Raw genomic sequence first — 23397 nt, 5'->3', positions numbered from 1 at the left:
CCCCTAGGGTGGAACGTTCGTCGCAGTGCTGCCACCATACGCGACACGCGCCGCTTCGCGACGACCAATCACCTGCTGGGAACGAAAATCTTTCATATTTAAATTTCATCGATTAGATTCGTTATTATAATAGTAAGAGAAGCAATGAGGTACAGTAACGGTATAAAATTAAAAATCTGTTAATTTTTATACAACTATATGAACAATAGTTTCATGGAAAACATGTATGAAACGTTTTGTTTTTAATCTGGATTAATCGTCTTGGTTGCATTGTTTCTCAACGTATTCAGCAGCCATTTTTTGAACTCGTGATATATCTTCTTGAGTACCGTGCTGTTCCTCAAAACTGATGAATTTTTTGAATAAAGATCGCATCTTTCTTGGTGGCAACGTTTGAACAACCGCTCGCTCCAGAATTTTCCTGTAAACATAACAGCTTTTCTTTATGTAAATGCAGGGCCGGCCTTGGGATTTTAGGGTTCCGAGGCGAGCTCCGAAATAGGGCCCCTTTACAAAAAATAGTAGCTCAAATGAAATTTATAAAATTATAAAATTAAAGCTTGTATGACTAATTTAGATTTGCATTTACATCGTCTTATGGGGGCCCCCTGGATCTAGGGGGCCCTAGGCGGCCGCCTAGTTTGCCTAGGCCCAGGGCCGGCCTGCCTTTCAAAGCACCATTAATAATTGCAATTTTAGATTTAGAATAATTGCAATATGGCCTTTCAACAGGGCCGGCCCTGAGATTTCGGGGGTCCTAGGGGCCCCCTCACATATATGACATTAAAAAAAGTAGCTCAAATAAAATTTATAAAATTATAAAATTATAAAATTAAAGCTTGTATAACTAATTTAGATTAGCATTTTCATCGATTAATATTCAAATAAACAATAATGCATTCTTAGACGTAAAATCATCTTATGGGGGCCCTGGACCTTGGGGGGCCCTAGGCGGCCGTCTACGTCCAGGGCCGGCCCTGTGTAAATGTTCTATGAAGAAGACAAGAAATATTAGAAAATTCTTCTCACCTGGCTATATCGATATCGTTAGATTTAACTAAAGAATCGACATAACATGACCATATGTCGACACGCTTTGGATATGAACTCAGAATTTGCTCAAAAAGAGTCTGAGCTCTTTCTTTGTCTCCAAGTTTATTTTCCAGTGTAGCAAACCTTGCCATTAGATTCACATCTGTACAAATATATTAAAACCACTGAGTCACTTCATTATTCTTATAATAAATTTACATTTTTTTCTTAATATATACTTACGCTCAGATGCTGGTAAAGATTGCAATGCTCGTTGCATAATGTGTCTAGATTTATCTTTCAAACCCATCTTTAACAACGCAGCTCCACAGTCAATCCATACTTGAGGATTTTGTTTAAACTTACCAATCATGGTATTAATTATTTTCTCTAATTCAAACTGCCTGCCACCCTCAAGATGTACGGTTAACATGTGGCTGTAGACTTTCAACGCATCGTTGCTCCTTACAGCCTCTTGAAAAACGCTGTTCAAGGATTCCGGAGTACCAAACTTTGATTCCAAATTCAACCAAGCGTTCCATACATTTAATCTCTCATTCTCCTCTCTGAAGCTTATAGTTTTTACAGCCTTTCTAGCCACCGCTCTGGCTTTGTCTATCTCTGTTGATTGTAAATGATACGCCATGTATTGCAGCCAAATGATTGAACTGTCCGGACTGGCTAAAACTAATCTGTCAAATTGATCTACAGATGTTGGCAATTGATTACTAGCTAATACCTCTTCCCTTTCACGAATTTCACGCTCCTTTTGCCTCTCCTTTTCTCTGCGTTCAGCAGCGCTTAGTTTCTTCTTTTTCTGCTTTGGTTGTTTCTCTGTCTCATCCTCACTGTCCTCACTGTCGCTGGATGATTGCTTAGTAAGTAAATCTAAATTTGGTTTATCATCCCAAAAGAATCCACATTCAGGTATTCTTGGCTTTACATCATCTTTATCGTAGTCATCAGTTATAATATTTATAGGGGGTTTAATATCTTGTTTTATTTTCTTCAATTTCTTATCCCTTTTTTGTTTAACATTTTTGGAGGGTTCATCTATTTCTTCTGAATTTTCTTCTTCTTCTGCTTTAGCTTTTTTCCTTTTATTCAAAGGTTTAACATCTGGGCCAGCCTTTTCAGATTTCTTTACTTTCTTCGCAGGAACCTCTTCGCTTTCTGAATTCATCTTTTTCCTCTTCAATTTATTAGCAGCTGGTTTTGTTTCTATATTAGACTTCTCCTCGAACGCTGATTTCACCATACAAATAGGCATAACGTCCGACTCATTGGGATTCGATACAATGTAACACCTGATCTTTGAATGAACAATGTAGGGTGACAAATCTGGCCGCACCTCATTCACGTGGCGTTTCACAGGCATCGCTGCCAATGATCCTTTACCATGACCTTTCAAGACTATTAATACAAACCAGTTTGTCACCATTAAAATCTTACCCCTTATTAATTTATCTTGGGGTATCTCCCGGTGCTTATCTTGTTGCTCGTTTATACTTTTCATCAGTGCAGGTATCATGGTCAATTCAACGAGTTCATGGACGTAATTCTTCCACATAACCGTCCCAGAAACCGTGTCTCCCACTTTTCGATTCCCAGAATAATGATTCTTTGATACTATACCCAGCAAGTTGTTTTCTAATTTCACTACCAAACCATCAGCTGTGATTTTGTCAACCTTTCCAGTAACCTTCTGTCCTAATAACACTGAAGAAACTGGCCTGTTGCTATAAAATGGATTTCTCGCCAATTCAGTTAATTTATTGAAATGCAAAGTCAAAGTATCCACTGCTGTCATTATTTTGCTGTGAAGATCCGGTAATCCATCAAACAACTTTTTCAAAGATAACGTTAGATTTACTTGTTTCTCCTTTCTGTTGATAGAAATGACCTTCGCAAACAAAATTTGATGCACCTGAAGCAAATGAAAATTACTGACGTTGCTGTAAGAGACATATCCAAACGGTGTGCACCCTGCGACTGGTAGAATGACTCTCATTCCATTCGGTTCTATATCTTTAACAGAGCATGGTATACAATCTCCTATTTTCAATTGCTCGAAGCTCCTGTATTTTTCTTGAGTCAGAAAGGTTCTTGTTAAAATTAAACTTGGCACTGTAGCAAATACCAGAGCGGAAAGGGTATCTCCAGGAATGCTTTTTGACGCCAACAAAGTTGCTGTCTCCGTACAGGGTGACATGTGCCCTGCTGGTAAAAATCCAGTACTAACATCCTGTCCATCATTTTTACTGATTCTCAAATATACTCCCTGAGTAGATGATTCAATAATTGTTCCTTCTACGCGTTCACCTATGGTAAATACGTTTTCTTTCTTTTTCTTCTCTTTGGTAGGTACAGACAGGATTATCTTTCCCAAATTTTCGTTCACCGAATCTATCAGCACTAAAATTGTTTGTCCAATAGAATAATTCCAATTCTCTTCAGACGTGTCGGTATTCAATGCAGTTCGAGGCACCCAGCCTTTGACATTGCCAAAAAATTTCACCAGCAATCCACCTTTACTTATTTGAACGACAGTCCCATGGTACCTTGATCCACGTTTTGCATCTTTTATGTCACTTAAAACAGGCAAATTGCTGTTTAATAAGGACTTTTTAAAAGTAAAATGCACCTTCCTTCGTGCAGTATCGATGTCCAAGACTCTTGCTTCCACTTCTTTGTCTGTTTTTAATTTCTTTAAGGCACTTGCACCTTCGTCCGACACTTGTTCCGGTGCTACTTGTCCATTAATCTTACCAACTTGTACGTTAACGAAGCCAGACTCTGCATTGATACTTGTGATTCTTACATTCACAACATCACCTGGCTTGAAGTCAGATACTGAAAAGTATTTCTGTTCTAATAACGAATGTTCCATTGTACAAATGTACATAGCATCCATCCAACTGTACGATAACACTCTGCATTTGTGTTTAGTACCAGGTACAAATTTTTCAATGATCTGATCGTAGTTCACCTCTGTTCTTTTCAGAGGAACAAATCCCTTTGTTCCATTCTTGGTTAACTGCAATGCAATTCCACCTGATTCTCTGAATAAAGTAGTTGCATCGTCTATGACATGCCCAGGTTGAATAGCATCTACGTTTCTACGTTTCTTTATCAATAAACTGAAATATCCAAATTTTACAGTTGGTAAAATGTACAACATTGTGCCAGTAATTTCCATTCCTGCTATGTATTTAGATAAAGGCTCATTTAAATACAGTTGATTGATGTACCCTATGTGGTTACTACCAAATGAAACGTACAGTCCATTGGATAATACCTTTTTTACAGAGAGTTCAAATTTTGTGCCTGGCATCAAACTGTCCAGAGATTTGATTTCAGTGTCATTTGGAACCATAGCATGTTTCTGTTTTGTGGATAATTTAATTGTTGAAGTATTTTCATTGGTTTCAATTTCTTCTATGGTGCATAACAGCTGTTTTCCTGGATCTAATGAAATTTATATCTATATTTAATGAAATATTGTTCACCATTGGTTGTATAATAGGTGTAAAAATTTACTTACACAAGGATTTATCATTATTTTTTGGCACAGGTATAAATGCTCTTACGTTATTTATGCCTGTATCTACAACGTATCCATGATCTTCTATGCTACTGATAGTACATAACATTCTTGAGCCATCCTCCAAATAAGCGACGTCCACATTTTGATTTATCAGCCTAGGATCAAGGGACAAGGCGATCTGCCACTTTTCTTGAGGTTGTATATTTTTCACATAACACACAACATAATCCCCGCATGAATATAATTCAGGCAACGACCTGAATTCATTCTGTTGCGCGTCTTCTGTGTTAATTAAATTTTGCAGTAAATTTGTGTAAGATTCACTGATATCACCAACTTGAGCACGACCTATTAAACCACCTGGCAAGGATATTATCAAATCATATTCTGTTGCTTCAAAAACACATCCTAAAACTACCAATCCTTCGGATATTGTTAGGTATGATAATCGTTCTGCAGTGGTAGCTACAAAATTTTCCTCTTCTTTATCGCTTTTTTCCTGACCTTTGTTTCTTCTTATTGTGCCTCTCAGGGTTTTTAAACAACTGCTGAAACAATACTACGAATTAACAAACAATTATAAGTTACAATTTTTATAAGAAAATTACCGAATCTGATGATTTCTTGTCCAGAGGTTTCTTTCCACCTCGAGGAAAGCTTTTCAGGGTCATTTTTGATAATATTTAATTCAGTACTGTAGTTTAGAAACCACTGCTTAGTGAGTAGGTACTTGCAAAGTTTATTAAAGTAGTACACGTTAATCCTCAATATTCAATATGTAAAATCGGATAGTATTGTTTCTAAGTTATTCAAACAATATCTTTCTGGTTTCTAAATTCTTGTATGTTTGGAGAAAACTTGTTCTACTTGCATATGATCATTTACCGGTTACAGTCACGTTTGTTACAATTTGTTATTTTGAGGTTAATGTAACTTATTACAGTGACTACAGATGCAAAAGACTGGACATGTGTACCTTTGTTTTTGAGGAGTCATGATTTAGGGGTCCCAGACACCCCAGAGTCAAAAATTAGAGGTTTCAATTTTTCTATAGAAAATCTATGGGTCGCACATTATAGCTACGGGGTCCCTGACACCCCTAGTCATCGGCCATTGCGCCATCTATACCAAAGCAGCGCAAACTATTCGTTAACTTACCAACTGCCGAAGGATCGATTACCGACTGTCGGAAGTTTAGTCGGTAAGTCGGTAATTTATTGAGTAGTTTTCGCCGCTTTTGTATAGATGGCGCTGACGACGAGTTTCTGTTTACCGACTATTAGTTTATTAAAAATATTCAATTTTGCAATTTTTAAACATTAGAATCGTTGCAAGATAAAGACTGTATAATGAATTACTGGTACTAATTTATACAGGTCCAAATTACATATTTTAAAAGCTGCATTAAATTTACAAGCGCTTGGGAGCCCTATAAACCATCAGGCCATCAGCTGGAATCAAGGATACAGATACTCCTTTCATTGACTGTAATTTATTTCCAAGTACGGTAACAATAATGTTAAATAATAAACAATTAAGTATATTTAATAGAATTTTCAAACTGCACGATATTATATATTTGAAGATAAAGTAAAAGTGCGAAACATAACATTTATTATAAATTACACCTTTTTTAACCTCCAAAATTGTTACAGAGCACATAATGGCCAGGGAACCGGACGAAGAATTGAGAAAAGCTTTCTCACAGTTACACGAGAAGATGATAGATACTACTCAGAAACTGAAATTAGCAGATTTGCAGATTGAAAAACTAAAACGAACTAAGCAACGCGCTGAGTTGACTGTGAAGGAGATTTCTTCGTATCCAAAGGATACGAAGACCTATGAATCTGTCGGCCGGATGTTTCTTTTAGATGATATAGATAACATTAAAGCTGAACTTGATAAACGAATGAAAAACGCCGACGAAAAAGTGAAAACTTTAGAAAATAATAAAACTTACTTGCAACAAAACCTGAAAGAAAGTGAAAACAATATCAGGGAAATGATTCAGCAAAGACAGAACAAGGACACGTCCGGTTAATTTCCTTTCCATATAGAAACTTGAATTGTTTTATTTCCTGCAAGAATTATCATTTTTTCCTTATAAAATTTATATCTGCACACATTTTATGCTGCGTTCAATTTGCAATGTATAGTTAGAAATAGAATGATGTCATGTTCGTATTACCATCAGTTATTTGTATCTAATACTTTTATTATATTTTAAAAATATTTGTATTTATTTAAATCCACCCACCAACCAATAAAAAGATTTATAACGAATGTGCTTTGAAATTGGTAGAAGGTTGTAAAATATAATACCTTTCAAGAGATTCACAATTTATTAAACAGAAATATTAAGTACCACTGTAATTTCTAATTATTATTAATTTATTCCAGCAGAACTAATACATACAACAAACGATTTTCCGTGGTTTGACTTACTTTTCAATTTATCTTGTCCATTCATTCCTTTCTCTCTCACTTTCTCTCACTCTCTCACTCGCATTCTCTTAAATTCCTTGGCTACATCCTAAATTACCCTTGAAAACTTATCATCATGTGCCAGCGCAGTAATTTGGCAAACTGGTTAATTGAAAATTAAAATGCTCTAGTGTCGTCTCGCATCTGGGGGGGTAGAAAAGATCGAACAATTAATGTGTTTACTGAAAACTTGTTAAACCTTCCTGTCGTAATTACATTTATATAATTGTATTACTAATATAATGCATGGGATGCGTTTAGGTGCTTTCTGTTTTTTACCTTATGAATACTATATAATATACCTGTGTGTGTGTTCCTGTTACAATGGTGCAGAACGTTATGGAAAAATCGACAATATATACAAAGTATTATCAAATTATGACTGAATTATCAAATTCGAACCTAAGTCCTACTTAATGATCTTGCGCTTAATTGTGAATCACGAGTTAAAGGAATTCGGTTCCCTGAAACATTGAATTACGTATTAGTGTAATTATTACCGTGTGCATTGTTATAATACTTAAGTATCAAACAGACTTATTTTTTTTTTTGTGCCTCTGCTCTCTTTTCGACTCTCGTGTAAATATACATACACATATATAGTATCCATGATTTATTTGAATATTAGGTGTACAAATGAATTCGGTACCTTAATTACTATTTAAAATTCGAACTATTTTCCCGCGCTTTTGCGAAATTGAAAAATGGCGCGAGAATACGATATCGATAAATTCAATAATTGTAGTTACTATAACCTCTCAAAAATAAGCCATTAATTAAAAAAAGCAATGGCACCGAATTAATTTGTACACCTAATAGTTGAAAAATGAGGATTAAAGTGTGTATGAAAAACCTCATCGTTCTTATTTAATTATTATATAAAACCCATGCATTACAGTAGCGTGTATCATATATAGTGTGTGTATGTGTGTGTGTGTATGAAATGAATTATCTCGAATGTAATATGTTAACACGTCAGTCTTAACTAAAATGATTGCCATTGTTTATCGTACATTGTTGTCAGTAATCATTGTTGGTAGCGTTTCTTGGTACTCATATGTAAACATGCAATCCAAAGAAAATGATTGAACCGTTAAATAATAGACCAAAGATACCGTGATATCTTGGACCGTAATTAAGTCGTTCAGGTATCCAAAACGAAATTATTGTCGTGGAAAAAAAAAGAAGTGAATAAATTATCAGAATAATTAGCGCGTCTAATCAGCGCACCTTACGATCCACGCAAATCTATATCTCTTAAATAAGTTTTCTTTTTTTTTTTCTTTAAGTAAAATGTACTTATCGTTACGATACGATACACTCCGGTCGATGAAGAGGTATAAATCATGCTCTTAAATTAGTTTAAGAAAATAATTTATGCCACTTTCCACAAGGACCGTATTGTATAAATACAAAACATGAAAATCTTGATGCTAACCCTCGAATGTACATGTAATAAATACAGGAATAATGTAATTTAGATGTAAGATATTACGCGTGTGTTTTTTTCATTTTTTTTTCTTTCTTTTTTTTAATACTTTAGCGTCTTTTCTCTAATGAAATTCAGCTAAAAATCGTAATTTACGAAAAATAATATAGCGCACACGATCTCATTAAGGTAGTGTAATTTGCGCCATTACGAGTTCACGTTTGAGCCATTGTCTGTCAACCATTTAATCTTCAAGCTGAAATGTAAATATCCATGTAAATAAAAATCTTCACTTTCTTTATCGCTTATTACGCACCTGTGAAACCTTGCGGTGGTTGACCCGGTACTGAGTATTGTGGTCTAAAATTGCCAAAGTTGGCAGCACCGGCAAATGTAGCCGGTAATTGTCCTCCAGAGAAGCCTGCTGGAAATTGTTGTGCTAACAGGGCTGCCTGACCAGACTGAGAACTACTGCCACCGGGTGCGGTGGCGGCCAGTCGGCTCAATATCGACCTTTCAGACATCTGAAGTCTTTGAGCAACCGGTGGAATACGAGCTAACGTTGCCGGTAAACGACTCACGTCTGATTTCATATCAGACAGTAGTTCTTCTAATTGATTTAGTACCTGTAAATAAAAATATAATCATTAGCATTCAATTGTGTTATATCATTAACTGCATCCATTTACAACAATGATACTTTACTTTATGCAATACAGCGTTCGCTGGTTTATTGCCCGCAAGGCTTTCTTTACTAAGGTGTTGATGCGATTCTGCAAGGCACTCGACTTCGGCAAATCTTGCATTCAGGCTCATCGCAGGATGATTTGGATCCTGCGTTAGATTCAGGTACGCTGCTCTTCTCAATTGTTCCTCTATCACCAACGCTTGTTCCAATAGCTTAAAGCGTCGGGCCAGGAATTTATTCTTTATCTCTAAAAAGTTACCCTTACCCACGTCCATTTTGAACGGTTCATTTATTATCGCGAACCTGGGGGAAAATAACGCAATCAATAACTCGGGCAATATTTTTTGGTAACAAATTAAATGGTCGGTATTTAAATCAACTTTCGGTCAGTATTTTATTATCAAAACAATCGTTATAAAAATATTAGGTGTACAAATTAATTCGGTACCTTTAATATTACACTCTATTATTTAGTTACTATTTTAAATTCGAATATTTTCCCGCGCTTCTGTGAATTTGAAAAATGGCGCGAGACAAATTAATATTTTTCCTAGTTACTATTTTAAATTCGAATATTTTCCCCCGTTTTTGTGAATTTGAAAAATGGCACGAGAATATGATATCGATAACAATAAATTCAATTGTAATTACTATAACCTCTTAAAAATAAGCCATTAATTAAAAGAAGCAAAGGCACCGAATTAATTTGTACACCTAATATTAAACGGTCAGTATAAAAATACTAAACGGTTAGCTTTAACGCCTGACCAAAGGATTTAAATAAAATACTGGCCAGTAAAATACGAGCCATATTTTTCTAGCTTAAATTATGAGTTATATATTTCACCTGATGTCGTTTTGGATGTCTTGCCAGCGTCCATAGCCGTGTGTAACGATACCAGCCAGTAGCCAGTAGTCGTGTCTTCGATGCCATATTTCGTATTCGCGACCAGGTACTGCAGCTTTTTCCTCGTTCAACCACAGTGTATGTAATTCTGTAAAACCACCGTCTGCAATGTTGAACATGAATTTGCGTTTGGGTTTCAGTATCTCTGAATCACAGTCCTTTACATCTTTATCTTTGCTGTCCTTATCCTGTAAATATAACAGAAAAAAATATAATAAACAGTAGGAAAAGTTATAACTATTTATTAGATGTACAAATTAATTCTGTGCCTTTATTTTTAACAGAAGATTTATTTTCTTTAAATCATAGCAATTTTAATTATTGAAATATTTTTAACAAAAGATTTATTTTCTATAAATTGTAGTAATTTTAATTATTGAAATAATTGTTATTGTTATTATATTTTTCTGCCACTTTTCAGATACATAGAAACTCAAGAAAAGGTTGAAATTTAAAATAGTAATTAGGAAATAATTAATTACTTTGGTAATTAAGAATACCAAAGGCACCAAATCAATTTGTACACCTAATAACCGTGGAATTTTTAAATACCTCTCGCTTTTCAGTTTCTTCCTCATCATCTTTAACAATAACCACGTCCTCTTCTGAATCTTGTTTTGGTTTATTATCACTACTTTCTACTTTCTCGTCGCTCTTCGCCGCTGATTTCTCATCCTTAACATCTTTTGCATCCTTCTCTTTGTCGGTTCCTTCCGTGTCCGCGTCCTTCTCTTCTTTCTTCACATCTTCCTTCTCTTTATCCTTCTCTGCGTTACTATCCTCCTCCTCCTTCGCATCTTTCGGTTCTTCCTTCACGTCTTTCCCGTCTACGCTCTAAAAATAATCATAATTTTATTGTATACGTATTGATTTCTTCTCTTTATTTAATTTTAAAATCATTTTGTTAGACTACTTGAACACAGTTAATGTATTACCAACTCTGGTAATTCTAGTGACACACTATTGTAATTATAACCGCACTGTATGTACACTAAAGGGATGTTTACTCGTATACAAGGAAATAAATAAAAAAATAAATAAATTTGTTACAATAATACGATTTTAAAAAAGACACTAACATCTTTGTCTTTTGGCTCCTCTTTACATTCCTTCGCCTCAGAGGCATCGGAATTGACCTTGCTCGTTTCTGTGCTGGCTGTTCCGGGAACTGTAAGCGGAGTTGGAGTTGCAGCAGGACTCGGACTGGGCGCGTTCGACGTAGCAGGTGTGGCACTGGTGCTACTCGTGCCGGTCGCTGCTTCTGCGCCAGGTTCCACTTTCACGGGCTCGACAGGTTTTCGGATCATCTCGGGCATGGAATAATATCCGTTTATGTGCTCGAACTCTTGTACCTGGAAGTAAAATTTATTTTTAAAAAATCTTGTGAATTCTTTAACCCTTTAACTGCGAGTGTGATTTACACACCAAATACTAAAATTACAGCCAGAGGTGGGTGTGTTAATTTTTGCTAATCAAATAGCGGCGGGAGTGCAAGGAGAACTTAACAGTATTGAAGAAAATTAGAATTAAAAGTATTGCTGAATTGTGTAATGAATGAGAAAAGTGAGAAAATTGAATGGTACAGATTCAAAATGCGCGGGAACAGGATCGGGAGTGCTGCCAACCTATAATAGGCGCGTGGATGAGAGTTCCTTGGGCAATATAGGGAACTGAAAATCCCTAGACCACCCTCGTTGATAAGAGATGCAAAAAGCATCTCAAATCTTCAATCAAGATGGAAATTGTTAAAATTAAAGTCAAATGGCGGCTGTGGCTTGTATACCACTAAAATAAAAATAAAATAAATGCAATAAAAAAAATATTTTAAAATAGAATATCACTTCAGTAATATAATTTAAAATTAGAGCGATCGGCTGTGCTAAAAGTACCCGCAGTTAAAGGGTTAATATTTTTGAAATTTCATATTCTGAAACTTAAAAATTTGAATACTGAAATTAAAAAATGTCAGTTTTAAGATGAAACTGTCAGCATAGAAGCGTACCTTTTTTCTAATTAAAGACATCACTCCGATTCTCGTCAGAACGTGCTGCCTGCTGAGACCCTCTCGTGGTACGCCGTCCGCAAAAGCTTCAGCGTTGTCGGCACCGGGCTCGCAGAGGTGTCGCATGAACAGGGAAACGTACGCCTTGAAGTTCTTCTCCGATTTACCCCTCAGATCGCGCACCAGCCTGAAATGCGACAATATACTTTAACAGTATTTTAATTTGGCTGACTAACAATCGTATTCTGAGCGACTGACTAACCACTGAGAGTTGAACGCGTCCTGCGGTGGCATGCCGTAACGCATAATCGCATTGAGGAATGCTTTTCTTTGCCTGGCATTGAAGCCTAACACCTAAACAAGGGAATCACATTAGAATTCCATTAACAATTTAATTATGAAAATATACAGGGTGTCCCGGAACTCGCTTTGGTTCCTAAGGGGTGGTAACTGGGGTGATTCTGAGCAACTTTTTCCTTTACCAAAATGTTGGTTGAGGCTGCGTTTTTGAGTTATTAACGAAAAACACTCAGTTGTTCAGAATCACCCCAACAACCCCCCATTCTCAGGGGACACCCTATAGAAGTACGTACGTACCTCAATGTTCCCATTAACCCGTGCAAGCAACGGAGGAAGAGGACGATCCTTCTCGTCTCTTCTCTCCAATCTTCGCCTGCTTCTGCGAGACAAAAGATCCCCGTCACCCTTTTCATCGAAGTCATCGTCTTCTTTATCATCGTCACTCGGTGCACTGAAGTCGCTGTTGTAATCGGACAGGTTCTCTTGCCAGGGTTGATCATCTCTTGTGCTCTGATCACCAGTAACCACTCCATCGTTGTAGTTCACTTGCTTACGTATTCGTTTACCTAGAATTAATTATAATTTATCAATCATCTATTTAAATAAAAAGAGTCACCAGACACTCTCTAAAACAGACTACTCTTTTTAAAATTGAACCAAATCACTTGGGATTTTTTAGAAGCTATAAAAATTGATACACTAGATGACGTGCTTTTGTCGTTTTAATAAAATTACTGAAGGTCACTTTTTATAATAATTTCTTTTGGGCTTGTAATGAAAATCACTAGCTTCTATTGCTTATAAGTTTTAGACACGTTGACTGATCTCGATTAGTCGATTATAGCTTAATTAGACCTAAAAAATGTATGTTTTTAATTTTCATTGCAAGCCAAAAAAAAAGGATTCTAAAATGTACCCTTCAGTATTATTTACAAACTAATTTTATTAAAACGATAAAATCATCTAGTGCATAAATTTTTATAGCTTCTCAAAAAGTCTCTAGCCGTTAGGTCCAATTTTAACAAGTATTCCGTTTTAACCCTAATCACTCACTAAGGGTTTGAAAGACCCCAGCATCAACTTCAGAGATTTTTTTCTCAAAATATGATGTCCCTAGATGATAAAAATAAAATTTCAGCCAAATATAACCAAAATTGAAAAGGTTATGAATTTTTGAATGAAAAAGTGGTTTTTCTTTAATTTTTAAATTATCAGAACTTTTCTCAGATCTCCATATAAATTGAATACTTCAGGAATACGTGCTTTCCATTTTCTCTGCATTAAATACTATTTCAAAAATTTTTGAAGCGGGGTCTATATGACCCCATGTGAGTGATTAGGGTTAAAGAGGCGACTTATGGACGACAGTGTACCTTTTCCAAGCGTTCTAGCAATGTCCTCTTGCTGTTGTTCGTAATGATGCCTCAAGAGTTTGATCCAATAAGCAGGATCCGTGTTCTCGGCTTCCTGTTTTATAATCTCTGTGTCTGCTTCCTCCTCTGTTTCACCTTCCTTCGTCACGTACGACGCGACTTTGAAGGAACTTAAATACTCATTCGCCCAGTTCTCTTTCTGTTCGATACCCTCTTTGCTTCTGTCTAATAATTCAGCAACTGCTTTGTCGTCGTAATGAATTGCCTCGTCTTCTTTACCTTCTTCTTCTTTGAACAGTTCCTCGGTACCTAATAAGAAGGATTAGAAGAGATTTATTATCAAAAATGGCAACAAATTAAATGGTCAGTATTTTATTACCAAAATGGTCAGTATGGAAGGATGCTGACCAAAGGATTTAACTTTTTAAAGGATTAAAAATTTATTTATTTAAGTAAAATTAAGTTAAAATTTTAATTTAAAGAAATTAATTTTGATTTTTATTAAATTTAGATTATTAAATAAATAAAATAAAATTTTATATAATATTAAAAATATAGGAAATAGTTAAAATAAAAATTATAGAAATAAAAATTTAAATATAAATAAAATTTTGTATTTTGTACTAGAACTAGTGACATTTGATGCACACTAATTTCCAAGTTGAAAATAATACAGAAAATTAAATAAATATATGTGAAACATAATCTATTCTTTATCTCGACAATAGCCAACATTCATTCCAGCAAAAATACCTTGATAAAATTTTTTAATTTAAAAAAAGAAACTAGGAAGCAGTAATGTTGATTCCTTTGGTAGTTCTAGTGTTAAATACTGACCCTTCATATTTAAATACTGACCAGTAAAACACAAGTCTTATCAAATTTATTTAGCACTGAGGATCTTACCGAACCGTAAAATGTCATCGAGTTCTTGTTTACTGAAATTAGCCCCCTTTCCACCCATTCCAGGCCTGACGACCAGATGCGTCAGCATCATTTTACGTTTCGCCACCTGAGTGACTCGCTCCTCCACAGAATTACGCGTCACGAATCTATAGATCATTACTTTATTAGCCTGACCGATTCTGTGAGCTCTGCTGAACGCTTGGATATCATTATGCGGATTCCAGTCTGAATCATAAATGATTACAGTATCGGCAGTTGCCAAATTTATGCCCAGACCGCCAGCACGAGTGGAGAGTAAAAAGACAAATTGCTGAGCACCTGTTTAAAAGAAAGAATTAATGATTTCCCTGGTTAAATGATTTCTGAGAACAATAAATATGTCTGCGAACATACCAGGAGCATTAAATCTATCAATGGCTTCCTGTCGTTGAGCTCCAGTGATGTTACCATCAATTCTCTCATACTTGTACCCTTCGCCTTCCAGGTAATCCTCAAGGATATCCAGCATCTTAGTCATCTGAGAAAAGATCAGTACTCTATGCCCATCGTCCCTCAATTTCTTCAACATTTTGCTTAACAACACTAATTTCCCAGCTGCTTTGATCAACGCAGAGGTCTCATAGGTTCCATTTGGCGCAGTTGGTGCTTCCTGGGACGCAGCTGGGAATAAGTAAGGGTGATTGCAGCACTTCTTAAGATCCATCATGATATTCAACAGAGACACTTGTTGACCACCGCCCTTGGGGTTCAGAGCTTCAAAGTTTCTCGTTAAGATGTATTTGTAATATTTCTTTTGCATAGGAGATAATTCAACGCGTACAATGAATTCTGACTTGCTTGGCATATTCTGCGGAACAAAAAGTATGCAGTTAATGGCGCTGAATTTTTAAGGAAAGGAGAAATAGAGGAGCCATGTACCTTTAATACATCAGCCTTTAATCTCCTCAACATGTGAGGTCCAAGCAATTCGTGCAGTTTCTTTACTTGCTCCTCCTTTGAAATATCAGCGAACTCGTTTTGGAAAGCGGCCAGATCGTTGAACTTGTCTCGACACAGGAAATTCAATAAGTGGAAAAGTTCCTCCAAGTTATTTTGCAATGGGGTACCGGTTAGGAGTAATTTGTAGGCGATATTGTAAGAGGCTAATAATCTGAAGAATTTTGACTGATTTGATTTTAGCCTGTGCGCCTCGTCCACCACCAACACGGCCCAGTCGATCGATCCCAGACAGGCTGAATCGATGGAGATCAGCTCGTAGCTGGTGAGGAGGACGTTGAATTTAATTTGGCTCGATCGGATCTTCGATGCTCGACCCCCGCGGACAGCACCCTCCTCGAAGGATAATTCGTTCTCGCGGATCACGATGCGACTGTCTTTGTCACCTGAAGATTAAAACAGGGAATATTAATTAACATACTATGAATAAAGTGATCATTTTTCTTTTGGTATACTAACCAACATAGGTGACACAATAAAAATCAGGCGCCCAGGTTTCAAATTCACGTTCCCAATTTATAATGGTTGATAAAGGAACAGACACGAGGAAAGGTCCTTTGCAATGTCCTTCTTTGTACAGAGAATACAAGAATGTAATGGTCTGGATGGTTTTCCCTAAGCCCATCTCGTCTGCTAAAATTGTATCTATTCCTTGGCCCCATGAATATCTTAACCAGTTCAAACCCTGAAAAAATGATGAAATTATTATATGTTCATTAAGGAAAATGTTAACCCTTTGGGGACGGGGCATTCTTAAGCTTGCAGAGACTTATTAATTTAAATTAAAGGAAGTAATAATTCCATCCTTCAAAGCATGTATTATAAATCATTACTGTCTATACTTATAGCTGTGTTTTGTATCAAAAGTATAACTTTTTAATTATAAATTATAAATTACTATGATAATTGTGTTTGGACAATTTTGGAAAGGGTTAACCCTTTGGAGACAGGGCATTCTTAAGCTTGCAGAGACTATTATTAATTTAAATCACAGGAATAATTCCATCCTTCAAATATATTATAAGTCCTTATATCAAGAATATAACACAGTATGTTTGGAATTATAAATTACTATGACAATTATGTTGGTCCGCAAAGGGTTAAAATATCATATAGAATTTATATTTACTTCTAACTGATAAGGATGCAACTGCATCCCAGTTTGATCCAAGTATTCCGGCTGTCGCTCATACTTTTTCTTAAGATCCGTCGTGGGTTTATCAGGCGGTGGAGTGTACCGTTTGGGTGTCCTCTCCTCGTCGTCGATAAGCTCGCGAGTCTTTGATTTTTTCCCCTTACCTGAACACACGACACGTGGTTTATTCGTACGCTTATGATTATAGATAGAAAAGGAAACAGAGAATAAATTAACCGACTCTTCTCACCCTTCTTGCCCTTGCGAGAGGTGCTACCGTCGCAACAATTCGCTGCTCTGAGATCCAAATAGTACTCGATAGCCTGCTTTAAACCAGGAATATCTTCGTGCTCGTCCTCCCAAGTGGCCTGGTCGTAGCCAAGTTCTCGCCATTTAACGAGATACGTGGCTCTGCCGTCTCTGGATAGGCGGTGATTAATCACACGATGCACGACGAGCCATTCTGGACGAACTCCGTAACGATAAAACCGTTCTTCTAAATTATAATCGTCCCTGTTCAGGGCACCATCCTGTTCCTTCAATCGTTTCACACGGGTATCGCTTTCGTCTAATGGTTCTTCTAACTTTGGTGGCTCGTCCATGTCGTACTTTCTTGAATAGTTCCTAATTTAAAAAATTTTTTAAATTTTAAATAATAAATTTAAATTGAAGGTTGATCATGATTGTAAGAGAAATTATTAGGTGTACAAATTAATTCAGTTGCCTCTTTATTTTAATTAAAGATTCATTTTTAAAAAGCCATAGTAATTCCAATTATTGAAATAATTGTCACTTTTCAAATATTCAAATTAAATACAATAATTAAGAAGGCACTGAATTAATTTGTACACCTAATATATTGTTTCTTATTTAATCAACATTATACCTGAACATAAGAGGGTGGAAAACGTCGAGCTGTAATTCTGTGATCCAATCGCAATGCCAATAAGACATATCTGCCCATTTCACAAAGAATTCCCGTATTTTACGTTGCTTAGGCGCAGCTTTACTCGTCGAAGGCTCCTCCGATGGCGATTCCGAACACTCTTTCCACCTCCATGTTAAGATTTTTGCAACTGTCGAGGAAATATAAGATTATATACAGTGGATCCAAAAAGTATTTGCACACCATTTAAAACAGAATACTTTGTTTAAAATTGAACTAAATGAATTGAGGTTTCTTGAGAAGCTATACAAATTAATTTACTATTTAAAAGTTAGAGGTAATTAAAATTTCTGAAAATCTCGACTTTTCATCTAAGAACGTATAAAATATAAAGGACAAAAAAATTTAATATTACATTGAAATTTTATAAATATTTCCAAAGAAAATCCTTCAATAAATATTATTACAACAAATCTTTTAATTGAGGGCTAGAATGAATGAATTAATGAAATATGAACTGTCTCAATTATATAAAATGAATTTAAATTTTAAGTTAAAATGCTTAAAATTAATTTGAAGGTCACGTTCTTAGATGAAAAGTCGAGATTTTTGGAAATTTTAATTACTTAAAATTAATTACTAAATTAATTACTTATTTGAACCTACAAAAGAAATATTTTAAATTTTCAGGCTTACATAAAAAAGTTGAAAAATTACCCTCCACTATTTTTCTTTCACAATTTCAACAAATTGTAATTTTTTAAAACGACGAAAGCACATATTTTATTCGATTAATTTGTATAGCTTCTCGAGAAACCTTAAGTTATTTGCTTCAATTTTAAACGAGGTACTCTGTTTTAAATGTACAAATACTTTTTGGACCCACTGTATCAATTACCCATACATATAATATGTATCACTGAATATCTTTTTACCTTTTCCAGGTATAGGCGGACAAGAACACCTTGGACACTTCCAATCTCCGTCAGGGATCTCCGACAGCGGTGGATTCAAACAATGCGTATGGTACGCGCTGGTACAACTATCACAACATAACAATTCACCACCGTCTTTACATATTCTACAGAATTCCATATGTTCGTCGTCGTCCTCGGCTGCACCTGGGAATCAAACGAATATCTAAATATTCAGTAATGATTAATGTTTGTGTAGAATGCACTTGAACGCGTTGGATGGGACAGAAGGTGTAGGGTTACGAGGAAACTACCTGTAATACCTTCTCCTTCGCAATGAGGACAACTCCATTTTCCTTCAGGTGTTTCTTCCAATTCAGGCTCTAAACATACCAAGTGGTACGCTCTGGGACAAGTGTCGCATAATATGATTTCTCCACCTTGCTGGCATACTTCGCAATAATCTTGATGATCAGTCTGGACAGTTAAAGAGAGAAAGATTACGTACAGCAGAAGAAACAAATATACTGCGTTATTAACCCTTTCGCTGCCACTGTGGTCCTATGGGATTTTATAGCACCATTGACCACCACTAAGAAAAATGTGGCATTGGCAAGATTGTACCGTTATTTTAATACATTTCCCAGTGTTTTGTCATTACAAAATTTTTAATATGCAATTTCTGGCCCACTGGTGCAAGTTCAAAAATTCGCCTGGCAGCGAAAGTGTGGTCCCATGGGATTTTATAGCACCATTGACCACCACTAAGAAAAATGTGGCATTGGCAAGATTGTACCGTTATTTTAATACATTTCCCAGTGTTTTGTCATTACAAAATTTTTAATATGCAATTTCTGGCCCACTGGCACAAGTTCAAAAATTCGCCTGGCAGCGAAAGTGTGGTCCCATGGGATTCTATAGCACCATTGACCACCACTAACAAAAATGTGGCATTGGCAAGATTGTACCGTTATTTTAATACATTTCGCAGTTCTTTGCCATTACAAAATTCTTAATATGCAATTTCTGGCCCACTGTTCAAAAATTCGCCTGGCAGCGAAAGGGTTAAACTCGGCTATATACCTGAAGGCCCTCCTCTCCATCCGGAAACTTGGACGTTGTTTTCGTCTTTTTTTTCTTCTTAGTTTTGTTTCCGATTTTAGTCTTCGCCTTCCTGCGAACAGGTGGTTCCGCCGGCGGTTCGACCCCGTTCTCCTCCGTGTTGCCTTTAGTGGAGCCGTCCGTGCCGGTGGGTTCCTCGGCATCGGCCAACATCTGTTCGAACTCCATGTCGGAATCTCTGTCGGTGCCGGCGCCGCTGCCCTCCGCCTCCTCGTCCGAGCTTCCCCGTTTGCGTTTACCAAGTTTTATCTTGAGCGTCGGCACCTTGGAAGCTTTCTTCCCTTTCTTCGCTCTGGAGCCCCGCGATTTTCGCTTTCTATCGCTGTCCTCGTCGTCGTCCTCCTCGTCCTCACCCTCCTGCACCCCGCCCCCACGATTCGCTCTCGCGTTTCTACTGTCCTCGTCCACGTTTGCGGACGACACGTCAGCGTCCGGTTGCGTGTGAGGATTCAGTTCAGAGAAGTCTCGCCATTTAGCAGCAACCAGCATCATTAATTTCGACATCGGCACTTTTGGATTCTCCTTCGTTAGAAGGGGTCTAACGTGTTGTTGGAACAATTTGTATGTCGTTAAGTTCTGGAAATCCGCGTCGGTGTATTCTATCTGTACATCGGTCAATCCGAAGGTATTACACACTTCCTCGATCGTAGGCATGCCTGTCGTCGGCTCTTGATTTGTCGGAGCTGATGTATTATGACTGGATGACTTTCTGGAAGAAGATTTTCTACTTTTTCTATTCCCTGCATAGTCACTATCATCTCCAGCTACATCACCTGTTTCACCACCACCTCCAAAATCGCTTTCCTATGGAAAAATAAAAGGGAAATATATATAAATACATTTTAGATTAATTGTATAGATAGTAGATAGTAACAGAAAGATGGTTACATCTCCAGAATCAGATTTTTTCTTTTTCTTCTTTTTCTTCCCCTTTTTATCTTCGCTCCTTGCCTTTCGTTTCTTCCCTTTCTTCTTTTTCCTTTCCTCCGGCTCATAATCATCATCTTCTTCCTGCGTTGAAATACATTTAATCATTAATAGTTCAGACGTTTTTCTTATGAATATAGATTTATAATACTTACTAGTCTCTGAGATTCTTCTGCGTCAGAAGAACCATCTACTTGTTGATTAACATTTGTAACTTGACCTCCAGTTTCATCTATATCATCTTCCCCTAAAAATCAATAATTATAATCAATATAATTTATTTCTTTTCCATGTGCAAAATTTTTTTATATCTTAAAATACTCATAATAGTTTTCTATTACAACACTTGTCACATACATATGGCTAATGTTAACTCATTTCAATGTATGCTTCTGACTTACATAAAATCAATATCTCTATTCATTACAATGTAGGTTTAAAAATAGTTCACTAGATATATGTATCCCAGTGAACTATTAATATCTCAATTAATATTTCACAGAAATCAATATTTTCGGAACTATAATTAACAATCGTTTAAAAAACAATCTAATACATGAACGTTATTCTATCTGTTTAATATATTATAATTTATGAAATGATTCGAATTTTTTATAATATCATCCATTGCTCTACCCATATGCTGCGGGGACAGAAGCTTTGCCGCTCAAAAGCTATTCCAGAAAATTCGGTAAATTTTCCCCCAGAGTCGAGTTTTTCTGTTTATAATATCCGTTGAAAAATATTATGTATTTCCCGAAACCTCGATGTTTTTAGCACGAAAGTGCTTTAAAAAAAAAAAAAAAAAAAAAAAATATAATAGAATTTTAATGAGTCTTATACGTGAGAACATTCGATTCGCTGAACGACGTCGAGACTGATAATTGCCAAATCGATAGTAACGTTTATAACAAACCGATTTTTCTATTTTTGTAGGACAATTAAAACGATAAAGTTTATCATAAACAGATTGCGAAGCACGAATCAATTATGCGAACGTGGATGGTTATGGTTTGGGAATAATGAAAAACATGAAAATGAAACAATCAAAATACATAAATTATTTTCGGCTAATCCACGTTCAGTGAATGCTTTGTGCGAGTTATACGTCCGCCATTTTCTTCAAAAGGGCTCACCGCATTGGCCGTCTATATTTTATATTCATAATATTACTGCAGACTCCAGGCAATTAAAATTTTTTTTTTTCTTACAATCATATAAAAAGGTTGTGATTACAGGTTGTACTAGAGATTTTTAATAAACCCTAGAACTCGATCTTCACGAGACTCGAACCGGCAGTTATATATCGCGATTACGGTGTGTGTATACTTCGGTGCACGCACACAAAAGTACCAGATGGTCGGAAAACGAAACCGAGTATTGCAAAATAATATTTCAGATTCGCTTTTTATTTCGTTAATTAGAAACATTCTGTCTTACGTCATTCTGCTAAACAATGTTTTGATGTTTCGGTAGATATTGTTATTTGAAATATTCATATTATTTTGACTATGAATAATTCATGCGAACTAAGATTGTATCAGAGTCTATTTGATAAAAACCAGAAATTAACGCGTAATTTATAATTTTTTGTGTCAAGAAACAATGAAAGAAAAAAATTCGCATACGATAGGGAAATGGGATTCAATTAAAAAGTGCAATATTTATGAAACGATAATTAAATATTATATTTTGGAAATAAAGCTAACTGTTCAATATTCGATATAAAAATCTAGTAATTATCTAATTGAAATCTCGATTGGCGGTAAGTTTATCGAAAATCACGTTACAGGCTTAAAGTATTATTTATCTTATTTGACGAGACGGAAATTCGATAATTAACTACCGATCCCTTTAAACTAACAATGGAAACGCTAGAAATAAATGAAACACGAAGAAACATGTGATTTCTGTCTAAGCATTTAAATGTAAACAATAACCTATATCTCTCCACTACTACACTAGATTTAGTGGAAAAGTTAAACGCATTACGGTTAACAACTAATTTTATTACCCGTGTTAAACGATACATCGCTGACGATGTATCGGTCGAGAAATTATTTGACAATTCTAAGGTTAGTTTTTCTTTTATCAAGAGAGAGAAGAGAATCATTCGACTTCGAGGTTCGATGAATTTTTGGATGCACAACGGTTAACCTAACACTGAATCTAACCAAAGTAACGCGCGAGAAATTTTCCGAAAAAAATACACAACGAAATAGCGTGGAAAAGTATAGAAGGACCAATTGACATGGCAGCCATCGTACGAAAAGCGCGCGTCCTGCGTGCTCGAGGATACAACTTTCCGGTAGTATTCGTAACACAGTGGCCCTTACCCGCGTAGCTCTCGTCCACCTCCTCGTCGGATGCCATTCTTTAAAATCACCAGATATTACGTTCGTAACACCGAGGATATCACTCACTGGACAAGACTATCGTGTAGAAAAACAGTACGGAAATGCGACATTAATCGTTTCTGGCTCGACGCTCTTGCGTTTCGGTTTCGGCGTGCCGTCACTTCGTCTCGTACGTGCACCGATGTGCACCTTCTGCTGTATGCTTCTTCTCTCACCCGATTCGTCGGTTCTTCTCGTTCCCCCTCCCCCCACTTCTCGCCGTTTTTCTCTCCCCTCGCTTTCCTCTCTTCGCTTGTGAGAGAGTTAGAATCTTTCCCTTCTCCCCCCACCGCGTCCCTCGTCCACCATGTGTTAGCGGAGCGTGCTGTAGCTGAAAGTATACGAATGGT

The 23397-nt window shown here is 36.3% G+C and overlaps 3 protein-coding genes across 8 annotated transcripts; 1 reads left to right on the top strand and 2 right to left on the bottom strand.

Annotated features, from left to right (window-relative positions):
- Window positions 1-163: 163 nt before the first annotated feature.
- Window positions 164-5516, bottom strand: LOC114878013 (protein RRP5 homolog). Its single transcript, XM_046289355.1, has 5 exons — window positions 5188-5516; window positions 4577-5138; window positions 1276-4500; window positions 1030-1195; window positions 164-421 (listed from the first exon to the last, which is right to left on the bottom strand). Exons 1-5 carry the CDS (start codon window positions 5248-5250, stop codon window positions 253-255), a joined length of 4185 nt encoding a protein of 1394 aa, XP_046145311.1. The 5' UTR covers window positions 5251-5516; the 3' UTR covers window positions 164-252.
- Window positions 5517-5839: 323 nt separating this feature from the next.
- LOC114878000 (prefoldin subunit 1) lies at window positions 5840-6865 on the top strand. The gene is made up of 2 exons (XM_029191294.2): window positions 5840-6081; window positions 6235-6865. Exon 2 carries the CDS (start codon window positions 6243-6245, stop codon window positions 6621-6623), a length of 381 nt encoding a protein of 126 aa, XP_029047127.1. The 5' UTR covers window positions 5840-6081; window positions 6235-6242; the 3' UTR covers window positions 6624-6865.
- Window positions 6866-6905: 40 nt separating this feature from the next.
- Window positions 6906-23258, bottom strand: LOC114877998 (chromodomain-helicase-DNA-binding protein Mi-2 homolog). Of its 6 annotated transcripts, none has more exons than XM_029191286.2 (23): window positions 22988-23258; window positions 20807-20898; window positions 20613-20735; window positions 19686-20528; window positions 18917-19079; window positions 18624-18809; window positions 17689-17878; window positions 17044-17426; window positions 16797-16966; window positions 16127-16352; window positions 15590-16053; window positions 15065-15518; window positions 14672-14989; window positions 13766-14074; window positions 12690-12958; window positions 12355-12446; window positions 12093-12297; window positions 11170-11442; window positions 10643-10924; window positions 10031-10278; window positions 9201-9486; window positions 8812-9121; window positions 6906-8751 (listed from the first exon to the last, which is right to left on the bottom strand). In XM_029191286.2, the coding sequence occupies exons 1-23, from the start codon at window positions 23022-23024 to the stop codon at window positions 8747-8749; spliced, it is 5928 nt and encodes a 1975-aa protein (XP_029047119.1). In that variant the 5' UTR covers window positions 23025-23258; the 3' UTR covers window positions 6906-8746. The 6 variants fall into 6 exon arrangements, with proteins under 6 accessions (XP_029047119.1, XP_029047121.1, XP_029047120.1 ...); XM_029191288.2 differs by having other exon boundaries at window positions 18926-19079; XM_029191287.2 differs by having other exon boundaries at window positions 17053-17426; window positions 22988-23257.
- Between the last annotated feature and the right edge of the window lie 139 nt (window positions 23259-23397).

The sequence above is a fragment of the Osmia bicornis genome, chromosome 16 (assembly GCF_907164935.1).
Source record: "Osmia bicornis bicornis chromosome 16, iOsmBic2.1, whole genome shotgun sequence".
NCBI classification, from domain to species: domain Eukaryota; kingdom Metazoa; phylum Arthropoda; class Insecta; order Hymenoptera; family Megachilidae; genus Osmia; species Osmia bicornis.
The sequence above is the reverse complement of the archived record's forward strand: the minus strand, read 5'-3'. Positions and strand labels throughout refer to the sequence as shown.

Bases quoted from the DNA above. Each gene is read 5' to 3' on its own strand.
- LOC114878013 (XM_046289355.1), bottom strand. From the start codon at position 5,250: ATGACCCTGAAAAGCTTTCCTCGAGGTGGAAAGAAACCTCTGGACAAG. The intron at 4,501-4,576 runs GTAAGTAAATTT...AAATTTCATTAG, and splicing joins AAATAATGATAAATCCTTGT to ATCCAGGAAAACAGCTGTTA. The intron at 422-1,029 runs GTGAGAAGAATT...TTATGTTTACAG, and splicing joins AACGATATCGATATAGCCAG to GAAAATTCTGGAGCGAGCGG.
- LOC114877998 (XM_029191286.2), bottom strand. From the start codon at position 23,024: ATGGCATCCGACGAGGAGGTGGACGAGAGCTACGCGG. The intron at 17,427-17,688 runs GTATAATGTTGA...TTTTTAAATTAG, and splicing joins TTCCACCCTCTTATGTTCAG to GAACTATTCAAGAAAGTACG. The intron at 16,353-16,796 runs GTAAATATAAAT...TCATTTTTTCAG, and splicing joins TGCATCCTTATCAGTTAGAA to GGTTTGAACTGGTTAAGATA.
- LOC114878000 (XM_029191294.2), top strand. From the start codon at position 6,243: ATGGCCAGGGAACCGGACGAAGAATTGAGAAAAGCTTTCTCACAGTTA.